Genomic DNA, 20,818 nt, shown 5'->3' with positions numbered 1-20,818 from the left:
TGGGCCGCGCCATTTAATATTTGAATTCAGGTGTTTTCAGTCCCGTTATGTGTGTAAAATCATGCACCTAGCTGTGCAGTCTGCCTTTATAAAAGTGTGTGAAAGAAGAGGTCGTTCTAAAGACCTCACTGAATTTGAAGGTGATATTGAAATGAGATTTCAACAAGTCAGTTTGTTTAATTTCTTCCCTGCAGGTATTCCAAGATCAGAGGTAAGCGGTATTATTGCAAAGTGGAAATGTTTAGAAGTCCCAGCAACTCCGCCACAAAGTGCCTGATCACATAAAGTTACAGAGCGGGGTCGTGCAGTTCGTATACGTCACCAGCTATCGTCTGACTTTATAACTGCAGAGCTCCAAATCTCCTCTGACATTAACATCAGCAGAAAATCTGTGCATGGGGAGCTTCATGGCACAGATTTTCATGGCTGAGCAGCTCCTGTAGCTGTAATGTGTAGGTGTCCCAATACTTTTTTCTGAATATCACCCATCTACAGCTATTTGTATAATACGTATGTATAAATGACATTAAAAATAATAATTTGCCATCTTGGGCTAAATGGAGATATTCAAGGCTACATGCAGACTTTGTGAGGCTAAACTTTAATTTATCCAGTGCTAAATCTGCATGCTATTGCACCCCATGCTTATTAGCAGGCACTACTTAAGGTTCAAATCCGACCTGTATGGTTGGACAGACTGAAAGAAAAGTCTGAGGATCGATAAATTCAGAAGCGTCCCTTCTCTGGTCTAAAGATCCAGGTTTTAGTGTTACTTTTTTTAATATTGTAAACAACCATGCTTTGTAACCAGGTTTGAGCAGCAGGTGTAAACATGTCTGGGGAAGCCTATTTAGAATAATATGTTAAGTCATCCGAGTCTGGATCAAAGTGGTGTAACAGCAGGCAAATCGACATGTTGCTAGCACAGCTTTAAAGTAAAGAAGGGAAGACAGAGAGAGAGGGAGAGACTCCAAACAGGGAGTCCGGTGGATTTAACAACCAGGCTGTTAAATTCATCACAAAGTTGTCAAGTATCAGGTGACATTAATTATAGATGCCTTGTGCGATGAGCCGTTTGTTTAGTGTGCCTGTAAAATTGTGCCATAGATGTGAAGAGGAGTGGGTCAGCGAGGTTACACGTGAGCGCTGTACCACCCTTTCTTTCCTGCTACCCTCCAATTTAGAGTCAGCACTCAAAAATAATAAGAGGAGTGGGAAAGAATTGGGAGCAAGAGCGAAAGAGAGTGGGAGGGTGAGAGACAACACAAGAGTGGGGATGTTGAATAAAACATAACAGGAGGAAAGAGATGGATGGATGATTGGGCAAGTTTTCCTCTACTCCTCTTTCTGAGCCAGCGCATACAGCACTGAGCACACCTGCATGTTCACACGTATGCACACCGGTAACACATCTGGTGTATGCTGCACATCCCACGTGCGCTCATACAGTATGTATACTATGCATGCATGTCTTTAGCAATTTCACCTGACACCAGACACGCCAGGGAAATTATCAGAATCATTTGCACATCTAGCTGCAGCTCTGCACGCCCGAGCAGGCTCTCCGTTCGCTCTCGCCACCCCTGGGTGAGTCTCCCTGGTCTAAGTGGTCCAGCTCCTGCCCCTGCCCAGCACCAGGGACCAGCTGGTCTGAGCAGGCTCTTATAATACTTCTGTTATTAGACTTGGGAAATGGAGACATTTAACACTGCTGCAGCTGAGACTAAAGCCCCACGGCCCTGTCTGTAAATTACATTGCTCTCACAAACAATCGCATTGAAATAAGGCCACTGAGGAGGGACTTTGGCTCTGTAAAATGTAGCCTTGATGACCTAGTTTCAGCAACTACCACCACTGCCTGTGTGCGTGAGTGTGTTTGATCATCTTCACCAAGTATCGCTAATCACAAAGTTTACCATTAAATATGCAACAGCTCTAAACGCAGGCTCATAATTCTTCGTGAATTAAAGGAATGCCTTTCAAGCCCTTCTGCCGTTGTAATTTGCTGCAGCTATCAAGCATATAAGATTGGGTTTTATTGTGTACTTTACCTAAAAAAATATTCTCAGCCTCTTTGAAATCGGCTCCTCGACAGTTTCTGTCTGATCCTCCTGATCAGACACTTCTGTAGCGCCCCAATCTCGACCAGGGCTGTTTGATGTTGTCTGAGCTGATGTGTGTTTGTTTGCAGTTGGACTTCTCCTATTGATCACAGCAGATTGGACCCAGTTTTGTTTGCTCAAGCGTGCAGACATTAGAGGACCTCCTCATTCTGATCGCACCGCTGAGAGAAATCTGGGCCGTAACAGCAGTAATGATGGGAAAACTTTCCCTTTTGTTTTTAGTCAGTATCAAAGGGATTCTGCAATAGGTCTCAGGTTTCCTTAATACTTTCCGTTTAGCATGGATATAAGCTGACAGCAGTTCAATCAAAGAAACATCACAGAACAAAGATTTACATATCAACAAATTCCTATAAATAATTCAGTAACACGTATGCTTTAATTAGTTCTAGATATTAGAAATGCTAAACTCCCCTAATCTATCACTTTGGTTTGGTTTGAAGCAGATGATTTACTTTTTTGCTTCACATCCTGCTGAGGAGTCAATCAGGAAAAGGTGAGCATTACTAACATCTATATTAACACACACTCTTTTAATAAACTCTGCAACACAGAATTTACGTTTACAAGAGAAATAATGAGTTGTGAACTGATTTGATTATGGTTTTCTCTTCAACACGTGTCCATCCATCCATGTTTTATCGCTTATCCAATCCTTAGGAGTCTAGCCTGGATTTCCCTCTCCTCAGGCACCTCTTCCAGCTCACCCGGGGAGACACAGAGCCGTTTCCAAGTCAGCCGAGAGATATAATCTCTCCAGTTCTGGATCTACCCTGGATCCTCCTCCCATGCCTGAAACACCTCAACTAGGAGGCGTGCAGAAGGCGTCCTTTTCAGATGTCTGAAACACCTCAACTTGCTGCTTTCAATGTGGAGGAGCAGCGGCTGTACTCCGACTGACCTCCACCTATCTCTAAGGGAGAACCCAGCCACCCTTCAAAGGAAACTCATTTAGGTCACATGTATCCACAACCTCATTCTATCGGTCATGTTACGAAATAAATATATATTCTTAGAGCTCGTGACTATAGAAGAGGGTCATAGGAATGTAGCTTGACCACAACAGAGCTGCCCCAATCCACCTCTCAATCTTATCCTCCCCTCACACTCACTTATTAAATAATATTCCCAAAATATCAAATCTGTCTTGCCCTTTAGCTTCTGGTATCAGTCACTCAAAAACCAAACAAAAAAAGAAAAACATCCATTGTGGTTGTTTTGATTGACAGATGGCCCAACACAGGCAGCTGGAGCGTGCTAGGCTTGAGCTCCACTACTTGGTAGTAATTCAAAATGGACCTCATCAGAGTGCGTATGTGTGCTGCTGTCGGTGTTTTCTGGAGCATTTCTATTGGATCCTTTGATTACTATCATTGCCTGATGTGAGATGGAGACTGTCTAAGACACGGACGCTCCACTTCATTTTTGCAGTTCTGTGTTGTCTTCACTTCACCCCTCGACGTTGCTGTTTACAGGCATGTGTTTTAAGTTCATCTGTACTATTTCACTCTCACTTTTTTCTCCTTTATTTTTTTTAAGCTTGAGGCCTGTATTGTCATCTTAGTCACCTGTGCTTCTGGTGTAGTTTTTGATGGTTTTATTCAGTAACTTCATGGCTATCTATGCTCTCCGCACACTCAGACTCTGCCTTGTCTCACAGCGCCCTCTGGTGGTTCTTTTCAGTCATCAGACTCAGTACAAGCTGTAAACAGTGAGGGAGTGAGGGAAGGAGTGGGCAGGCGCGGATGTAATCAGGACTCGTTATTTTGGATCAACAGGCCCGATCCGTCTGCGAGGCCGCTGCGTGTCTCAGAACAACCGAGGCGAAGGAGCATCTACCGGGCCGGCTCCTCCATTCTGTCCGGGGCGGTACGTACGGAGCAGCATTGCTGCTGTGGTTGTTATTGTTCGTAGAATTTCTCCTTCAGGCCTGCTGAGACACCCCGCCATGAAAACAGTGACACTGCTACACTGTAGCATCATGTAGGTGCCCAGCATCCTGCTTACTAAAAGGCGTAGATGCTGCTTTATGTCTGTATTTGTTGTAACACCAACCATGTACCTCTAGAAAGCCGCATAAAAAGCCAAGACTGTACTGACAGAGCCATTAACGTGCTCTGCTGAAAGCATGTTGTTGTTTATGTTGGGCAGAGGCAGATGTTTGTTTACAATGTGATTTTATGGGTTGGGCCCACGTTTGTCTTCAGAGCTGCTTTGATTCTTCGTGTCATAGATTCAACAAGGTGCTGGAAGCATTCCTCAGATATTTTGGTCCATGTTGACATGATAGCATCACGCATTTGCTGCTTCCACCACATCCCAAAGGTGCTCTATTGGATTGAGATCCGGTTATTGTGGAGGCCATCAGAGTGCAGTGAGTACTCATTGTCATGTTCAAGAAATTAGTTTGAGGTGATCAGAGCTTCGTGACGTGGTTTGTTATCCTGCTGGAAGCAGCCATCAGTAGATGGGTACCCCGTGGACATAAAGGGATGAGAATGGTCAGCAACAATACTTAAGTAGACTCTGGTGTTTAAATGATGCTCAGTTTGTACTTGTGGGCCCAAAGTGTGCCAATAAAATATCCCCAACACCATTACACCACCAGCAGTAGCTGTAAGCTTTGATACAAAGCAGGAGGGATCCATGCTTTCATATTGTTTCTGGCAAATTCTCACACTACTGTCTGAATGTTTCAGAAGAATCCAGACTCAAACAACCAGGCAATGTTTGTAATGGACAAACTGTAGCCTCAGCTTCCTGTTCTTAACCAACAGGAGTGACAAACCGCGTAGTCTTCTGCTGATGTACCCAATCAGATACTTCAGAGATACTTTTCTGCATACCTTGATAACAAGTAGTTATGAGTCGCTGCTGCATTCCTATCAGCTTGAAGCAGGCTGACCTTTCTCCTCTGACCTCTGGCATCAATGAGGCATTTTCTCCCAGAGAGCTGCTGCTCACCAGATGTTTTCTCTTTCCTGGACTATACGCTATAAACCCTGGAGATGGTTGTGCCTGGCTGTGAGACTTTACAAAATAAGATATGTATTTATTTTTTATTAATGCATCATCACCCAACTGTTTTCCCAATTGTACAAGATCAGACCCTAAATAAAAAGGTTTCTATTCATCCATTTCTTTAATTGTACAACACATAAACTTTATATAGCATCTGGTAAGATAGATGCTAGCCATGTAGTCCATGCTCAGAGGCTCTGAGCCTCTTTAAAAAAAATAAATAACAATAATAAAAAAGCATAAACTTAAAAGCACATACAAAATAAAATATCTAACAGGAAACAAAAGAACAGAACAAAAAAGCATAAACATTTTCATTATTAATGAAAATGAATGAAGTCCAACCACACACAGCTCAGTGACTGCAGAGGTAAATATCCTTTAACCAGATTTGAAATACATTGTCATATAATGGATATCCAATCAATAATAATTAATATGATGACTCAATAATAATAGTAGCTGAATAAGGTAAGTATATGCAATAGCTTCTCTGTCACAGTGAAAGGAAGGAGAAGCAGAGGTACACTGGTTCTTACATGTTATATCTCTAATCAGTTTCTCTAGCAGGTTGGTAGTGCTGTTGTATGCTCGCTTCAGAGAGATCCCCAAATGAAGTGCTTAACTTTATAAAGAACCAGTGAGCCAGCTGCGGCCACTACTGCGCAATAACTGAGTGAGCTACAGCTTCATAACACCCAGGCAGCGATTTTCATTCTTTCTAAGTGACTGCGGCCTTCTAAAACATTAAACAGTGCCCACTTCTTTCTCTGCTGCATGTCCTCCTACTGCTTAATGTCTTTTCCCAACCATCCTCATGCATCAAAAACTCTGCTTCTCTCTGTGTCTTACTGTACAGCGGTCCCTGCATCACTGACACATTGCCTCAGAGCTGGGATACACTTCAGTGACACCATGCTCTTCGTGACCATATCTGCTGCGGTGCTGTGTCTGCTGGCTGGGGCATCGGTGGCCATTCACGCCCCTGAGACAGGTAAGGAGGGCAGCATGGAGCCAGGGGACTCCATAGAGCTCAACAGCGGTCAGTTTTAATAAAAAGCAAAGATTTAAAGGTCAGGTTTGTGAGAGCAGACAGCAGATAACATGTCAGAGGGATTCAGTGCTAAGAAAGTCAGGTCAGTTGTTTTATGGAGCAGATGTCTTGGTGCTGGGTCAATGAGATGCAGCTTATTTGGCTTATATTAAGTTACTGGTTAATGGTCTGTTTAGTACTTCTAAGCTATATTGAGTCTTTGATGCTATGATATCTGAGACTTTATGTTTCCCCTCAGTTTTTTTGGACAAGGAGCAGGCAACCTCCTTAATCTCCCGTCAGAAGAGAAATACACCTTCCACTCTGGAGCAGGCATGCATGGAGAAGGTGTGCAGCTACGAGGAGGCCAGAAAGTTCTTCCAAGACACATACCGCACGGTGAGCCCACTGTTAATCCCCTCCTCATTTCCTCAAACCTCCTTTGCGCCTTTGTTTGTAAAGAGAAAGCCACTGTGCAGCTCCAGCTGTTTACTTACGCCGTGTCATTTCTTCTCCAGGATATCTTCTGGTCAGTCTACGTTGGTAAGTGCATTATTAAAAGGATTGTCCATTACTGCCTATGCATTAGCACTACATTACAGCTTATCAACCTCTCCGTGTTCAGATGGAGATCAGTGCGCAGAGAAGCCCTGCAAGAATGGAGCCATGTGTTCAGACAGCGTTGGAGGCTTTGATTGTGTCTGTAAGTCGGGTTTCACTGGAGCCCTCTGCGAGAAAGGTGAGAAGGAGACGTCAGGATTCCGTGCGTGAACATCATTTTTGATTTGCTTTGCAACTTCTGCAAGCTTTCCACTTTGTTTTCACAACACAGACGAGACTCTGTGCACTCTGGAAAAGGACCAGGGCTGCTCTCAGTTCTGTAAACCAGGGTACATATCCTACGAATGCTCCTGCGCCCGCGGGTGGAAGCTCAACACAGACAAGAAACAGTGTGTGCCTCAAGGTACGTCTGTCATGTATCGAAATTACTTTTTTCTGCATGTTCTTTGTTCAAGTTTGAAAAAAAATCTGTGTTTTATGCCTGTGTCTGTTATTTACTGAATAACATGGCAGATTACTAGTTGCCAGTGATTGTGGGTGGTGGAAACCTTTGGCAGTACATGCAATGGCTCACAATGCATCTGTCAGTCTCCCCGCTCCACCCTCCACATATTTGAACTCCCCTCTCAGGTACCAGCTTTTCCCTGACCTGAAGTGGGAATCATGGCCTCAGACTACGAGGTGCTATCTGTCATTTTTGCTGCTTCACACTTGGCTGCAAACTGCCCCAGTGCGAGATGCATGTCACATCACTAATGAAGCCAGAAGAGAGGTGATGTGGAGGCCACCGAAGGCCAAGTGGTGGAGGCCACCCTCCACCACTTGGCTGTGTTTAGAAATTCTGTGACCATTTTTACACTGCATTAAAATGAGGTCACACCAGGGTACCACAGTCGATTTAACATCTCTGCTTAATCTGACAATCTGTCTTTGGGTTGTGGGAAGAGGCTGGGATACCTGAAGAAAACCCACAGGGACAGTGAAAATATGCCACCTTCACACAGCCTCCAACCAACCAGGAGATCTGAACGAAGAACAGCATTGTTGCCTCAAAGCAACAATGCTGTTATTAGGTACTATGGAGGACCCCTACGCCTCCATAGTACCTGATGAAGAGCTGAATTTATTACAGCACGAGGGTTCGAAGTGAAAATGGCGCTTATAGCAGGAAAAAACAGTTTTCTCTTAGAGGGCATAGACAAGAGACCCATCTGCCCATGTTTGTTTACCTTTTCAGTCATTTTTCTAACATTGTGCTGCTTACATGATGCTGTCAAAGATATAATCAAGACACCCATCCAGCCAGCTCAGATGAAAAGAGGATTTCTGATATTTCCCCACAGACCACTTTGTGACTACAAAAGCTATTGCTAGATATGCCAGTCGTACTTCAAAAATAATGTAGTCAAAAAAATAATTATAGTCATCTCCTTCTGTCAGTCGGGTTCCCCTGCGGTAAGGTGGTCCGTCTACAACCGTGGAAAGACAAAATGTCCAGAGTCAGCACCACCAACCCTGAAGGAATTGCCTGTACATCTTCAGAATGTCCGTGGCAGGTAGGAGGACACTCATTAACACAAAGACACAATGCTATCAGTGTATGAGTGTGTGTTTCTCAAAGGTATCAAAAATAGATGCAGGGTCTTAACTGTGGTGTTGTTTGCAGGCTGTTCTGGTGAGTTCAGTGTCAGCAGGTTTCTGTAGCGGAGTCATACTGAAGGAGAACTTTGTCCTGACTACAGCTCAGTGTGCCAACAAATACCCATCCTTCCAGGTGGTTGTTGGTGAGTAAACAAAGAGTATACAAACAATCAGGTAGTGATTGATATGTATTGTACATTTTATAATACATAAATTAGTTTTCCATCGCCCCCCAAAAATGAAATCTAAAATAATAAAAAATTGTTCATAATATGTATACAAAATGTTTAAGTATAGATTCAAAAGGGCGTATTTGCATTTGTAATGATTTCCATCCTGTATGAAGGAAATCAGTAACACATCCTTCTGAGAACCAGCCAATTAGTTTATGTCCTCTGTAATGGACATTTCGGTCTTTATATCTTTAGACTCATTTGAGCTATCCTACTAAGTCCTGATGTGTTAAATAGAGGACATCTTGGGCTTTCCATTGATATACCATGTGTTTGGGTGGCTTCTTTCAGCTCCAAAGAGGAAGGACATCACAAAAAAATTAAATCCAAAGATTAATTTTCCCCTCGGTTCTCAGGAGGATAAATAATAACAGTACCACAGATGTTACTGTGTGTGGAGGGACCTATCCAAGCTTTCCTTTCAGATTCAGAACAAATTTCTCTCTTTCTTGATTTATGTTACATTTCCACCTGTGATGATATATTATCATTTTTTAATGGCACGAAAAAACACAGACATGTCAGCACACTGTATGGAAGCCAGCATGTGCCCTAATATATATATATATATTTAAGTGAAAAGCCTTTTCAGTCATCAGACTCAGTACAAGCTGTAAATGATGAGGGAAAGAGTGGACAGGCACCGATGTAAAAGTTTTTAGAGAAGAGTCATCACAAATTAACGATGCAAGCAGTTTTTAATGAGTACAGAAATAATGTAACATTTTAAGAATATAGTCAAGTGAAAAAGAGTTTTCACTGGACTCTGCAGTGCTAGGCTGTACTATAAGAATTGAAGGGTCTTTAGTGGCCAGACGCTACTAATAAAATGCATTTGGTTAAATTTTCATCAGTGAGTGTGAGCATCTCTATAAAAGCAGAGGTTTTTGCAGTTTGCTGGTCTGGAGCACTTATGCATTGTATGTGTTAACACAATCTGACCAGGAGTGGACGTCCCAGCAAATTTGAAGGTCGGAATGCTCAGAGAAACTGCAAAACACCCAAGAGCTCCATATGAGACTCTACAGGCCTAAGTTAGCATTTTAAATATTATATTTCCAGAATAAGACTGAACATGTTAGAAGGGTTGTCAGGAGAAAGCCTGTTCTCTCTAAAAACACAATGACAGCACAGCTTAGGTTTATATCTGAAGAAAGCACAAGACTTCTGGAAACAGTGTCCTTTGGACTAATAAGATAAAGGTGGAGATAACTGGCCAGCACACAGCATATCAGCACAAACACTCACAGTAAAAACAGTAAAAACTGTTTTATTATCAAAGACTGACATTTATTTAGCTTACATTGTCTGCTCAGAAGAAATAGCATTTACCTAATTAAACACAAATCCACAAATTAAAAAATTCTACCATTTTATAATCGTTGTTAAATAAAAATAAATATAAAAATAAATCCCATCAAAAAAAGAAGTTTCCAAAATTGTTACTTTATAAATCATGAATATATTACATCAGCAGATTAGTGTGTTTATTTAAATATGGTTTCTTTTTGAGCTTCTATTTTAAAATGTAATAAAATAATTATAATCTAATAATTATAATAATAATAATAAAGCTATTAATATAATAAGCTGATAGATATTTTTGATACTTTGTTATTATTGCAACAGCTCTGCACAAGTCTAAAACTGAACTCGAGCACAGAAGTGCAGTAAATCCTGTGCTGCATGCCGGTTTTTAGATTTTTAGGACTTTTAACATCATCGCCCTTCCTTATCTCCTGCACAGGTAAAGACGGCTCTAGCAGCAGTAATACTGAACAACAGACGCTGTATGTTAAAGTGATTCATGTCCACCCACGCTATGTGGAAGGTCGCCCTGAAAACGACCTGGCTGTGATTGAGCTCCGCGACCGCATCGTCTTTAACAGACACATCATTGCTGCCTGTCTGCCAGAACGAGACTTTGCTGAGAGCGTTTTGATGGCAGGCAACTACACAACAGTGGTCACTGGCTGGAAGGAACCACAGCAGGGGTCTGCTTTCCAGGGCCCGCTCACTCTTAACACCCTGGTGTACAACAAGCTTCCCATGTGTCTGGAAACTCACGGAAACTTGATGACCAACAAGATGGGCTGCACTGCACCTCGTGAGAACGCCGACTGCACCATGAGCTCCGGCAGCCCCCTGCTCACCCCGTACAGGGACGTGTTCTTCCTCACCGGTGTGGTGAGTCAGCCAACAGGGGCCGACTGCAGCAAAGGCTACATCTTCCAGAAGGTGTCGCGCCACCTCGGCTGGCTGCGGCAAAGAATAGGTTCACGTTAGGAGCGGTAGTCAGAGAGCACACTGAGGTTATTGATCATTGAATAGGATAATACAGGTTAATAAATAATAAAACAGGGAAACTGAATATTTTCCTCCTTCTAACTTAGTCCCTTCTTTATCCTTGTCCTTGTGTATTTTAAAAATTTCAATAACTAACACAACATGTATGCTGCCATCTCCATTCCTCTTTGGTGTGTCTCGTTTATCCACAAGGTGGCTCTCTGGTTACATAAAGACAGAAGCACTCATTACATGTATCCTACAACTACAGCAGAAACGCGAGAGATGTGTGAATTATTCAGCATGTGTTTTGTGATGTGGACGTACCGTTTTAATAACCTCTGAGCGCTGTACTCGTTGACATGCACCTTATAAGACTATTACTCGTCACTGTTGTATGAATGTAATAAAGTGTAACACCTCACCTACTGTCAGCTCTGTCATTGCAGTTATAATTATTTCAGAACTTTACATATAAAGGTAAGCTTAAGATGTGCCCTAGTTTGTGGGAGATCATCAAACACAAGAACGTGGACATTACTATTAATGACAATGTCAAATGAATATACAGGACTGTGCAAAGGTCTTGGGTTGATCCCTGTTTCCTTATTATTCTTCAGCACAGTCTGAACTCTCATTGTTTCTTCTAATTTCTTTAAGGAGTGTTCAGGAATAGGTCTCCAGGTTTCTTGAAGAACATTCAAAGCTCTTCTTTGGATGTTGGATGCCTTTTGTTTCATTCTCTGTCAAGATGATCCCAGTAATGTTGAGGTCCAGGTTCTGTGGAAGCCAATCCATGACTGATAGTGTTTCAGTGTATGTTTTTTCCATCCAGTTATGCTTTTTACAGCATTGGCAGTGTGTTTGGGGTCATTGTCATGTTGAAAAATGAAGTTGTTCCCAATCAGATGCTTTCCAGATGGATGCATGATCGTACATTTCTGTGTTCATAATTCCATCAATTTTGACAAAGTCTTCAACAAATGCAGTTCCAAACCATGACAGAGTCTCCACTATGTTTTACAGATGGCTGTAGATACTCACTGTTCTATCCTGACCTCCTCTGTCTCCTCCTATGTCTAATTTGGATTAATCACACCATAAGACTTGTTGCCACTCATTTACAGTCCAGTTCTCCCCACTTCCCTTTCCTAAGTATCGCTGCTGGAGAGCCATCCTTGCATTGAGACCAACTGAAGGGCCAGATCCATCTCTCAGGTCCTGTTCATGCTTGGACGATTCCTAGGTCAGTGTTAAGAAACACTCCTCTGAAAATTATCAGGCACAACAAGTGTACTGAAAATCAGTGAAAAAACAGCTAATGTCCAAAGAAAAACTTTGGAAGACCTTCAGAAACCCTGGAGGACTGTTGCTCTGGCTCCTTGGAAGCACAATATAAAGACATGACGGGTGGCTCAAGACTTTTGCCCATTGCTCTGTAATACATCAACAACAATAAAGAATCTAAAGTTACAAACTGATACTTAAAATATAATTCTTCCACACCAACCACATTCCCACCACGTTTCATATTGAAGCTCTGTGATGCTGTACCGTGTTTACATCAGCATGCTAACACGGTAACAGCATGCTGTTTATCATGTAGAACCACGACTGACATGTTAATTGAGCATATTAGCATACTATTTGCTCATTAGCACTACCCACTCTGGCTGATGGGGGTATCATTAGTTTTGTGGCCATTTGGTTAGAAGCCAAAGTGTCATCAGGGTCATCGTCTTCGTGGTCTGATGCAGAGCAGATGTGCTTGAAGCGTCACACCTTTCATGATGCAGAGAACCGGTAAAAGTGGCTTCTTGCGGTATGCGAGCTTTCGGCCCAACACCTTTTCTGTTTTTTAAACATTAAAGTTGGCAATACAGAAATGCTCAAAATAACAACCACTGCAGCCTGAGTTACTTTACTTTGATCGGTGATCAGCAAACTTTCTCAGAAAACTACATTTATGAAGTCAGACCAAGACTTTTAGTTTCGTTATGAGGGATGATTTACACATTTGCTCGACAACCAAAAGGTCTCTGGATCGACTACAGGTGGAGATGCAAATCTCTGTTGGGCTTGCATCATGAAGGGGATCTGGTTTAAAAGCTCATGCCAACCTATGAGACAAGAGGAGAGCTGAAAGGATCTTCTTCTTATAAAGAGGAATCATTACTTGTCTGTGTTTGTAGCGGGGATAACCAGGTGTACACATGGTCAGGTTGCTAGTCCATCACAGGCTGACAGACAACCACAGACTTGTGTGTATGGTTGTCTGTCAGCCTGTGATGGACTAGCAATGCTGATGGACCACGGCCTGTATAGAATCACCAATTGGCCTAATGAGCTTGCCTTTGGACTTTAGTTAGGAAGCCAAAGTCCCCGGAGAGAAACCAAGCATGGGAAGGGGACAAAAACATGCATGCTCTGCACAGAAAACCCCCCAAACAACCAGATTAGCTATTTAATGCACTACTGTGCCATCCTCAGGGTAGAAGCTCCTCGGGAAGGGAGGAGTGAAGTGCAACATATTATACTGTTAGAACAGCTCCCAGTCCACACACAGAGTCACCATCCACCATCTTCCACCATCCGCCATCTGCAAAGAAATAAAAAATGCATAAGTCACATTAACTGTATGAAAAACAACCTGACAAGCAAAACCAAAATCGAAAGCTCAGAAAGTAGTGAGACTTCAAGACATGATCTTCCCACAAAATAGCAGGATGTTTAGAAAATTAATTTTATCTAAGGTAAAATATATAATGGGACCGTGGGGCAAAATTACATGTTTGAGAACAAGTACAAAGTCTTGAAGTTGACATAGGCAGTTATTTTACAAGTAAACTAATTTACAGGCATGTTGGTTTGTGTTTAAATATGACGCTCTGGGGTGTGAGTTAAAGCATTAAATTTGCAGTTTGCATAATTTGCATACCACAGTAGCGGACTATTGACAATCTGACAATCTAGACGTCTAATATACCCCTTTCCCCCCACTTAGACAATATTAGCTTACCCTCGCTGTCACATACCCCTGTGTTGTCTGGCAACATTTTCCCACAGAGCCTCTCCCTCTGCAGTCTTCTCACAGCCTCCCTGGTGAACAAGGCCAGGCCCATGTCACAGAGGCAGAGAAAAGAAGAGGCAGAAGAATGGCCAAGAGAGCGGGTAGGAGACGCCACATAACAACAAAAACCTGGCCTGCCACTTTTGATTGGAAGCTTGAAAAGGACAGCTCGGAAAGCTGGGGCCCACGTTGGCTGTTGCTATGGCACTCACCTAGGAGATGGCTCCTTGCTCCCAAAAATGGCAGCGCTCCTTTTGCTGGGCCGTCCAGCGGAGATTCATATGAGCGGAGCTCCTTCCTTCCTGAGTCTGGTCCCGCTCTCTCGTTCTGACAGTTCCGTTTATGTGATCGAGCTCACAGAGCCGTTCAAAAACACACACCGAGCAAGGTGTAAGCTAAGGAGCGCAGCTCTCCTCTGAGCTGCAGAACTTAGGCTGTGAAATGTATCAGTTACATATCAAACAGTCACTGCATCTTACCCCGAGAATAAAACCTCAAATCTGAGCAAATGGGGAAACGAGGACGTGATGGGAATGCTGAGAGGGAGGAAGATGTTTGAGAAGCAAAGTGCTGAGGTGCAGAAATGGAGAAGGACTCAAAGATGAAGAGCAGCAGATGAAGAGATTTGCAGTGTTGATACAGAAGAGATGACTGCCATTGTGCTGATGGATTGATGGACTTAAAGTAGATATGAATGTAACATTAACAGGGTGGTTATTACTTAGGGAAGCTTTCACTCTACACAAATCAAATGTTACTTTTATTGGACAGGATTGCTGTGCACTGTTACTCAGACTACACTGTGTCAGTGGTGTGTGTTTGCATCTGGCCAGGGTACTAAATCAGTAATCCCCTACTCACCCCCAAACCCAGAGAGCATTTGCATGCTGTGACCCCAAATCCTTGCTAGTGTGTGCAAGAACATGCATGTAAGTATGCATAACACATGGATGCTTTTTGGGGGTTGGGGGTGGACATCAAATGACAGACTTTGGGAAGGATTATCTGTCTGTGTAGTGTCTGATCCACACATGGGGGGTTAGCATTATGTCTGCACACTGAAGGCAGATTGACTGTGTTAAAATCTGATGGGCTATGTATGCAATCTGTAAAGGCATCCCTGTGATCTCGTCCAATAATCCCCCACCCCCAAATCCATGTCCCCAATCTTTTCTCACTTCAGGACTTCACACATACGGAGAGCTCTCCAGTCAGATTGGGTGAAAAAAAGGAAAAGAAAAACAAAAGCTTTCCCCCTCCACCCAGCCCCGCCCCTAACCTACCCCTATGCAAACTCATCCGCACGCCAAACACAGTAGCTTCTACTTCATTGGGTAATTGTGCAGAAGAGTGGAGGTAACGTGAGACCTCGAGAGGTTACAGCTAGGGTTGAAAGAAGTGTTTGAAAGAGAAAATATGAGACAGGCTGTAGACTTTTATATAACTCTTCAGCAGTCGCCCAGATATCAGCTCAGCTGTTTGTCTACAGACATGCTAGTGCTTCTGTAAAGCTGTTTGTGCTAAATGCACCAGCATGCTCACAGTGACTATAATGAGGGTATAATGCTTACTATATTTACCATCATGCTCACATGCTAACATATGCTGAATGAGCCAAAACAAGCAGTTTTATTGGGATTAAAGGGGAATTGCCAAAAACTGGAATTCCTGCAATGGCCACACAAGGCTGGATCCAAAACTAAATCAAAAATCACGTTAAAAATGGCCATATTTACAATAGAAATTAATATACATCCATTCATCCAGGCATCCATCCATTTTTGTTAATTTCTTATCCAATCCATGTTAATTGGTTTAACTTCAGCAGCACACTAAATGATTTTGGTCTCTAATGCTAATTTTCCCAGTCACAATATTTGAACGATGGTTACATTTGAACATTTTGGAGTTGCTACAAGTTTATCTAGGCTTGTAGATATGGCTAATTAAGGATGTGATTGCCTTGATTGACAAGTGGGTGTGATTTAATTTTGTTGACAACGTTCGGTTGTACTAAAAAACATTCAAGAGGTCTGCTGTTCAGCTTTTTCCAGTAAGTGTTTGTTTTTTTGTTTTTTGCCAATGGAAGTTAGTGTCCCATTTTGCTGAATCACAGCTCAACCTTAGTAGCCAGGATAGTCATGTTGTTGTCATGTCCATCCATTATCATTTATTTTCTTCCACTCATTAAATTTCATGATCATGGAGCCGCTGGAGTGAATCCCAGCTGTCTGAAGGCTTCAACATAGGGTAATGCCATGATGACTATATCCATCATTTATATACAGTCTCTAGATAAACTGTAAACTATCATAAACTAAATAGAAACACTAAGAGTCAATTAATAAACTTTTCAGTTCTTATCATTTTGCTAACATTGTCAGATATGTGGGATAAACTTGGAGCACAGCTGGGGACGATGGCAGCGTTGCAAGTTTTGTATTGTTTTCATTGTTTTCAGACTGCATGGGTCAACATGCCAAACAAGCACACTCATTTATAGAATACCTCATTCAGCAGTCATTTCCGTTATACCACATATCACACACACACATTACAATATGAATTATTTTTAACATATAAGAGGTAAAAAATTTTAATCCTTTAAACTACTCACACTGTCAGACCATCATCCTTTAGTCCCTGTGCTCAGCAAATTCATTGACAGCACTGATCCAAGTCCTGGCAGTTTTCTCTTCCTGCTCTATTCTCTCCTTCCTTTTTTGAACACTAGTTTATTTTTTCTACTTTTTTACTACTCTGTGTTATTTCTGATAATAAAAGATCATTAAGACACTGCAACTTTAGAACACACCTACAAAAAACAAAAAAAAATAAGATAAAATCTTAATGAATTTGACAGCGCTGGCAATGTTTCTATATTTGCTTTTCTTTTGTCTACTCCCGTGTGCTTCCTGTAGTTGCAGGTCTTCTGAAACCAGACCCAGTCCTTGAAACAGGCTTTAAAAACAACATGTCACTTTCAGCATGTGGGCGCAGTGACTGTGGATGATAGAGGAGGAAAGGTAAATCCTGGAGCTGCCTTTATTCCCCTGACCTCACCCTGACCTTGCAAAGGTTAAACCGTAAAGCCACTGAGAAACCCGAGGAGCCGAAAGAACGATCTCCAAAGCTCACTGGGTGAAAACGAGCACACAAAAGTCCGTGTTGTGGTCTTTGAAGAGGTCAGATAAGAAGAGGTGTGTGTGTGTCTTTGTGCAGAGTATCCTGATATACTGTATTGTTTTAAGATGACATGACTAGTTGACATTTAGATGATCTTTGCCATTAATCCTCTTTCTTCGGGGCACGGCTACCTCAGAAGGCCATGACCTCTGCAGGTTTAAGGAGGGTTTATGTCAGTGTGGTGGACAGATAGGTCTGGATTATGTGCAGAACGTACAACCTTTGGTGCTGTAGTTTGCAGTTTGCATAAAGTTAAGGCTATGATGAGAGCAGTATTTAAAAAATAAATAAATAAAGGAGGGGCTGAGATATCTTAATATTTATTCCAGAGTATTGGTTGAATATGAGTGATGTAATTCAACCGTTAAAAACCTGTCTTTACAAGGTGCAAAAACCACACTTCTACAGCAGGCATTCTGTTGAACGTACACATTACAGGAACACTTTTTAATCAGAGTATAGCATCAAGTCAGCTAATCTTCTGGGATATTGATCTGGTTAGTTAAGAAGCAGAGGGGGTTGTTAATCAGTTTCAGCTGCTTTGGTGTTAATGAAATTAGCAACAGGTGCACTAGAGGAGCAACAATGAGACAACGCCCAAACCAAGAATGGTTTTACAGGTGGAGGCCACTGATATTTTCTCACTGCTCATGTTTTCTGGCTGTTTCTTCACTAGTATTGCATTTGGAGGTTGCACAGATAGTCCAACTCTTCCACCATGCTGCATTGATTAAGTGCCATTGTCGGAAGGTTTGCTGTGTTTCTAAAGAGCATGGAGCTAGGAAACATTATCTTGCCTGTAACATCGGTTTGGTGGTTGGTCAGTGATGGTCTGGGGAGGCTTATTCATGTTGTGATGCACAGACCTCAACAGGCATTGGGATGAAATTCTTGGACCTGGTGTGCAGTGGGTCCTGGGTTCCTCCTGGTGCATAATAATACCTGGTCTCGTGCTGCAATAAAAGTTTGCTAAAACAGACTAGCCTGCCTTATCCTTTTTCACTTATATTTTCATCGCTGTCTTTGAATTCAGCCCTCTGTAGGTTGATAACTTTTATATCTGTCAAACTATGTGGCATCCTTTCATTCCATATCAGTACAGATATCCAGCAAGGGTTTTTTCCCCCACTGAGATCCGATGTGTTTTCAGGGTGTTCCTTTAATGTTTTTGAGTATATTTTTTGTTAGAAGCATTCAAGGCCAACTCCAAGGATTAGGTGCAGTTATACAGGTAAACCAGAGGAGCAAAACTGTAACAAAACGACACAATATAGATCAACTTCAACATTTCACCTTCTGTTTGTTTAGAAGTTATTGAATAAAACCTCACAGATATTTGTAAATATACACAATGTAAGAGTTCAGCCAAGGTTTTTTCCTCAGACAGCCCGCCTATCACACTTCACATCCTTTGTCCCTGTTAGATATTTTTCAGCCAGTTTAAAATAGGAAGTGAGGCTGGAAACAAAGTGTTCTTTAAAATTAGACTCTTCCCGCTAATTTTGGACACCTGCATCCTGTCATAGTTAATACATCCTGTGTGGTCATGGACTCTCATTCGGACGCTCGTCACTGGAAACAGATGCAACATATGTTCTGTACGTCAGCCACCCTGCGGTCACTGTGAGGCTTATTGTGTACAACCCAGCGGGGCCCTGACAAGGCAAAGCAATGTCTGACCAGCATGGAGGCACTGTAACATACTGTATATGCGATATAATGAACAAACCAATAGGAATTATGACCGACACAAGGAGGATTATAACTCAGAGTCAGAGCCAAAGTTAGTCTAACTGCCTGTCAGTAATGTTATATCAGAGCATGATTGAGACTCACACTGATCCTGAGTTGCCTTGTCACCCTCTATGAATACTAAAGCAGGAATTTTCCACTGGGTGCTTTCATCTGAGCCTCACTGTAGATGTAACTGCACCTATTCTGTTACAGTCTTTGCTTAATTTATTCAGCAAGTTGTAGATCGAGATTGTGTTTGAAAAAGAGCGACTACAAAGCCTGCACAACATAACGTCAAGACAAATTACTCACACAAAGCACTCACTGTACAACATCAATCACAAACACAAACAGTTTCAAGGACCTACATACATAACACAAAAGAATTAACCTAAACTCTTATAATTAGGTGCTGTGGTTATTAGTTATTACCTCAGCTGAAAAAAAAGATGATAAATAAGTAAATCAGCAACATATAAACCACAACAATTTGAGTTTATTACATATGTGTATAACAAATATAATAAATAGACCAAAATCAGGAAATTTAGTTTTTGGTTTCAATTTGTTTGAAATGTCATGTCACATTTGACCTCTGACCTCTCCTTCAAGGTCAACAGTTGGATCTGAAGGGGATTGTGACAATAATGCTATATAGAGCTATTTAAAACTATGTTTCTTACTGCTATTGTTTGTACTGTGAATATATGCGCATGCCAGGGAATGATATATGGGGATTCTAAATATCACGTTACTTATGACCTCTGACCTCTTCTTCAAGGTTAAATTAGGTCAAACTTTCATAAAATGCATTTTATCTTTACAATTTGGCAGGGATTCTAAATTTTATATCATAGTTTGCATCCGTATCATGTGACATTTGACCTCTGACTTCACTTTTACATTTCACATCTGCCTTTCTTTCAAGCTGACCCCAAAATGTGTTATATCTTTAAAAAAGTATTGTCAAGAGAAACTACTACTTAAGACTTAGTGATATTATATAATAAGCTCAAGTTTTTCATGTATTCATGATCTTATTTATCTACTTATCATATAAATCAATTCCTATTATCTGTTACCTTTGCAGCTGCAGTGCCCTAACGCAATCAGCTATCATCTAACGATAATCTTAGTGCACACAACAGGAGGTGCCTCCCTATGCTCCTTATAGCCTTCCTGTTGCTCCCAAAGACTCTGAGCAGTTCCCAGATTATCTTACAGTACTCTAATGAAACTATGTTTAATTTTAGAGTGACAGACAGGTTTATCCCTTGGACTTTTTAGCCTACCACAATTAGCGAATTCCTTGGGATCTCCGGTTTTGGCTTGGCAACAAGTTGCCAGAAGATTAGTCACGTACATAATTAGTCCCTGGGAGAATAAATCTAAATAGCTGCCTTTGTGTTGAATAAATAAAAGACTTCTAGCGTGTTAATTACTTAATTTCAGAGTTGATGATAAGTTGATTTCATTCCACATATTTCTGAGGCTGACACGACAGAGGTATCAGTCTTCTCAGCACTCTCTTTTGTGTTTATGAACTCTGCGGCACAAAATGGTGGCCTAATTACCCATCCCAGCTCCACACTCAGGAATTACATGGTAATAAACCTCTAAATTGGACTATTACTCTACCCAGATAAGGTATTCACATCGGGATGTTCTTTAAAATCCATTTCTTGTGATTAACTAGGTGTGATTATATAACGATTTCCCTGCCTGTTCGCAGTTGTCCATAAAGACGATGAGTATAAAGATGAAATTGATGACATGCTAGTTGGGCCTGTCTGCGGATACCGGAGTGAGAGGACCGTTAATCTTCTCAGTCCTTCTGTTTTGAGCTGTGACCCCCCTCCTCTTCCTCCACCCCCTCTTCCCATGCTGTCACTCTCCCAGCCTGCACCTGTCAGATTAGTCTCATATCCTC

At 41.8% G+C, this 20,818-nt stretch overlaps 1 protein-coding gene across 1 annotated transcript; it reads left to right on the top strand.

The window, feature by feature from the left end:
- The first annotated feature begins 3,829 nt into the window (after nucleotides 1–3,829).
- On the top strand, nucleotides 3,830–11,322 carry proza (protein Z, vitamin K-dependent plasma glycoprotein a). The gene is made up of 9 exons (XM_031730629.2): nucleotides 3,830–3,992; nucleotides 6,004–6,138; nucleotides 6,437–6,576; nucleotides 6,696–6,720; nucleotides 6,803–6,916; nucleotides 7,010–7,141; nucleotides 8,179–8,294; nucleotides 8,405–8,522; nucleotides 10,360–11,322. Exons 2-9 carry the CDS (start codon nucleotides 6,060–6,062, stop codon nucleotides 10,896–10,898), a joined length of 1,263 nt encoding a protein of 420 aa, XP_031586489.1. The 5' UTR covers nucleotides 3,830–3,992; nucleotides 6,004–6,059; the 3' UTR covers nucleotides 10,899–11,322.
- The last annotated feature ends 9,496 nt before the right edge of the window (nucleotides 11,323–20,818 follow it).

The sequence above is a fragment of the Oreochromis aureus genome, linkage group 4, assembly GCF_013358895.1.
Source record: "Oreochromis aureus strain Israel breed Guangdong linkage group 4, ZZ_aureus, whole genome shotgun sequence".
Classification (NCBI taxonomy): Eukaryota; Metazoa; Chordata; class Actinopteri; order Cichliformes; family Cichlidae; genus Oreochromis; species Oreochromis aureus.
This window is presented reverse-complemented; position numbering and strand designations above follow the sequence as displayed.

Coding starts and splice junctions, on each gene's coding strand:
- proza (XM_031730629.2), top strand. CDS start 6,060: ATGCTCTTCGTGACCATATCTGCTGCGGTGCTGTGTCTGCTGGCTGGG. Junction 6,139..6,436: donor CATTCACGCCCCTGAGACAG/GTAAGGAGGGCA, acceptor GTTTCCCCTCAG/TTTTTTTGGACAAGGAGCAG. Junction 6,917..7,009: donor TGGAGCCCTCTGCGAGAAAG/GTGAGAAGGAGA, acceptor TTCACAACACAG/ACGAGACTCTGTGCACTCTG.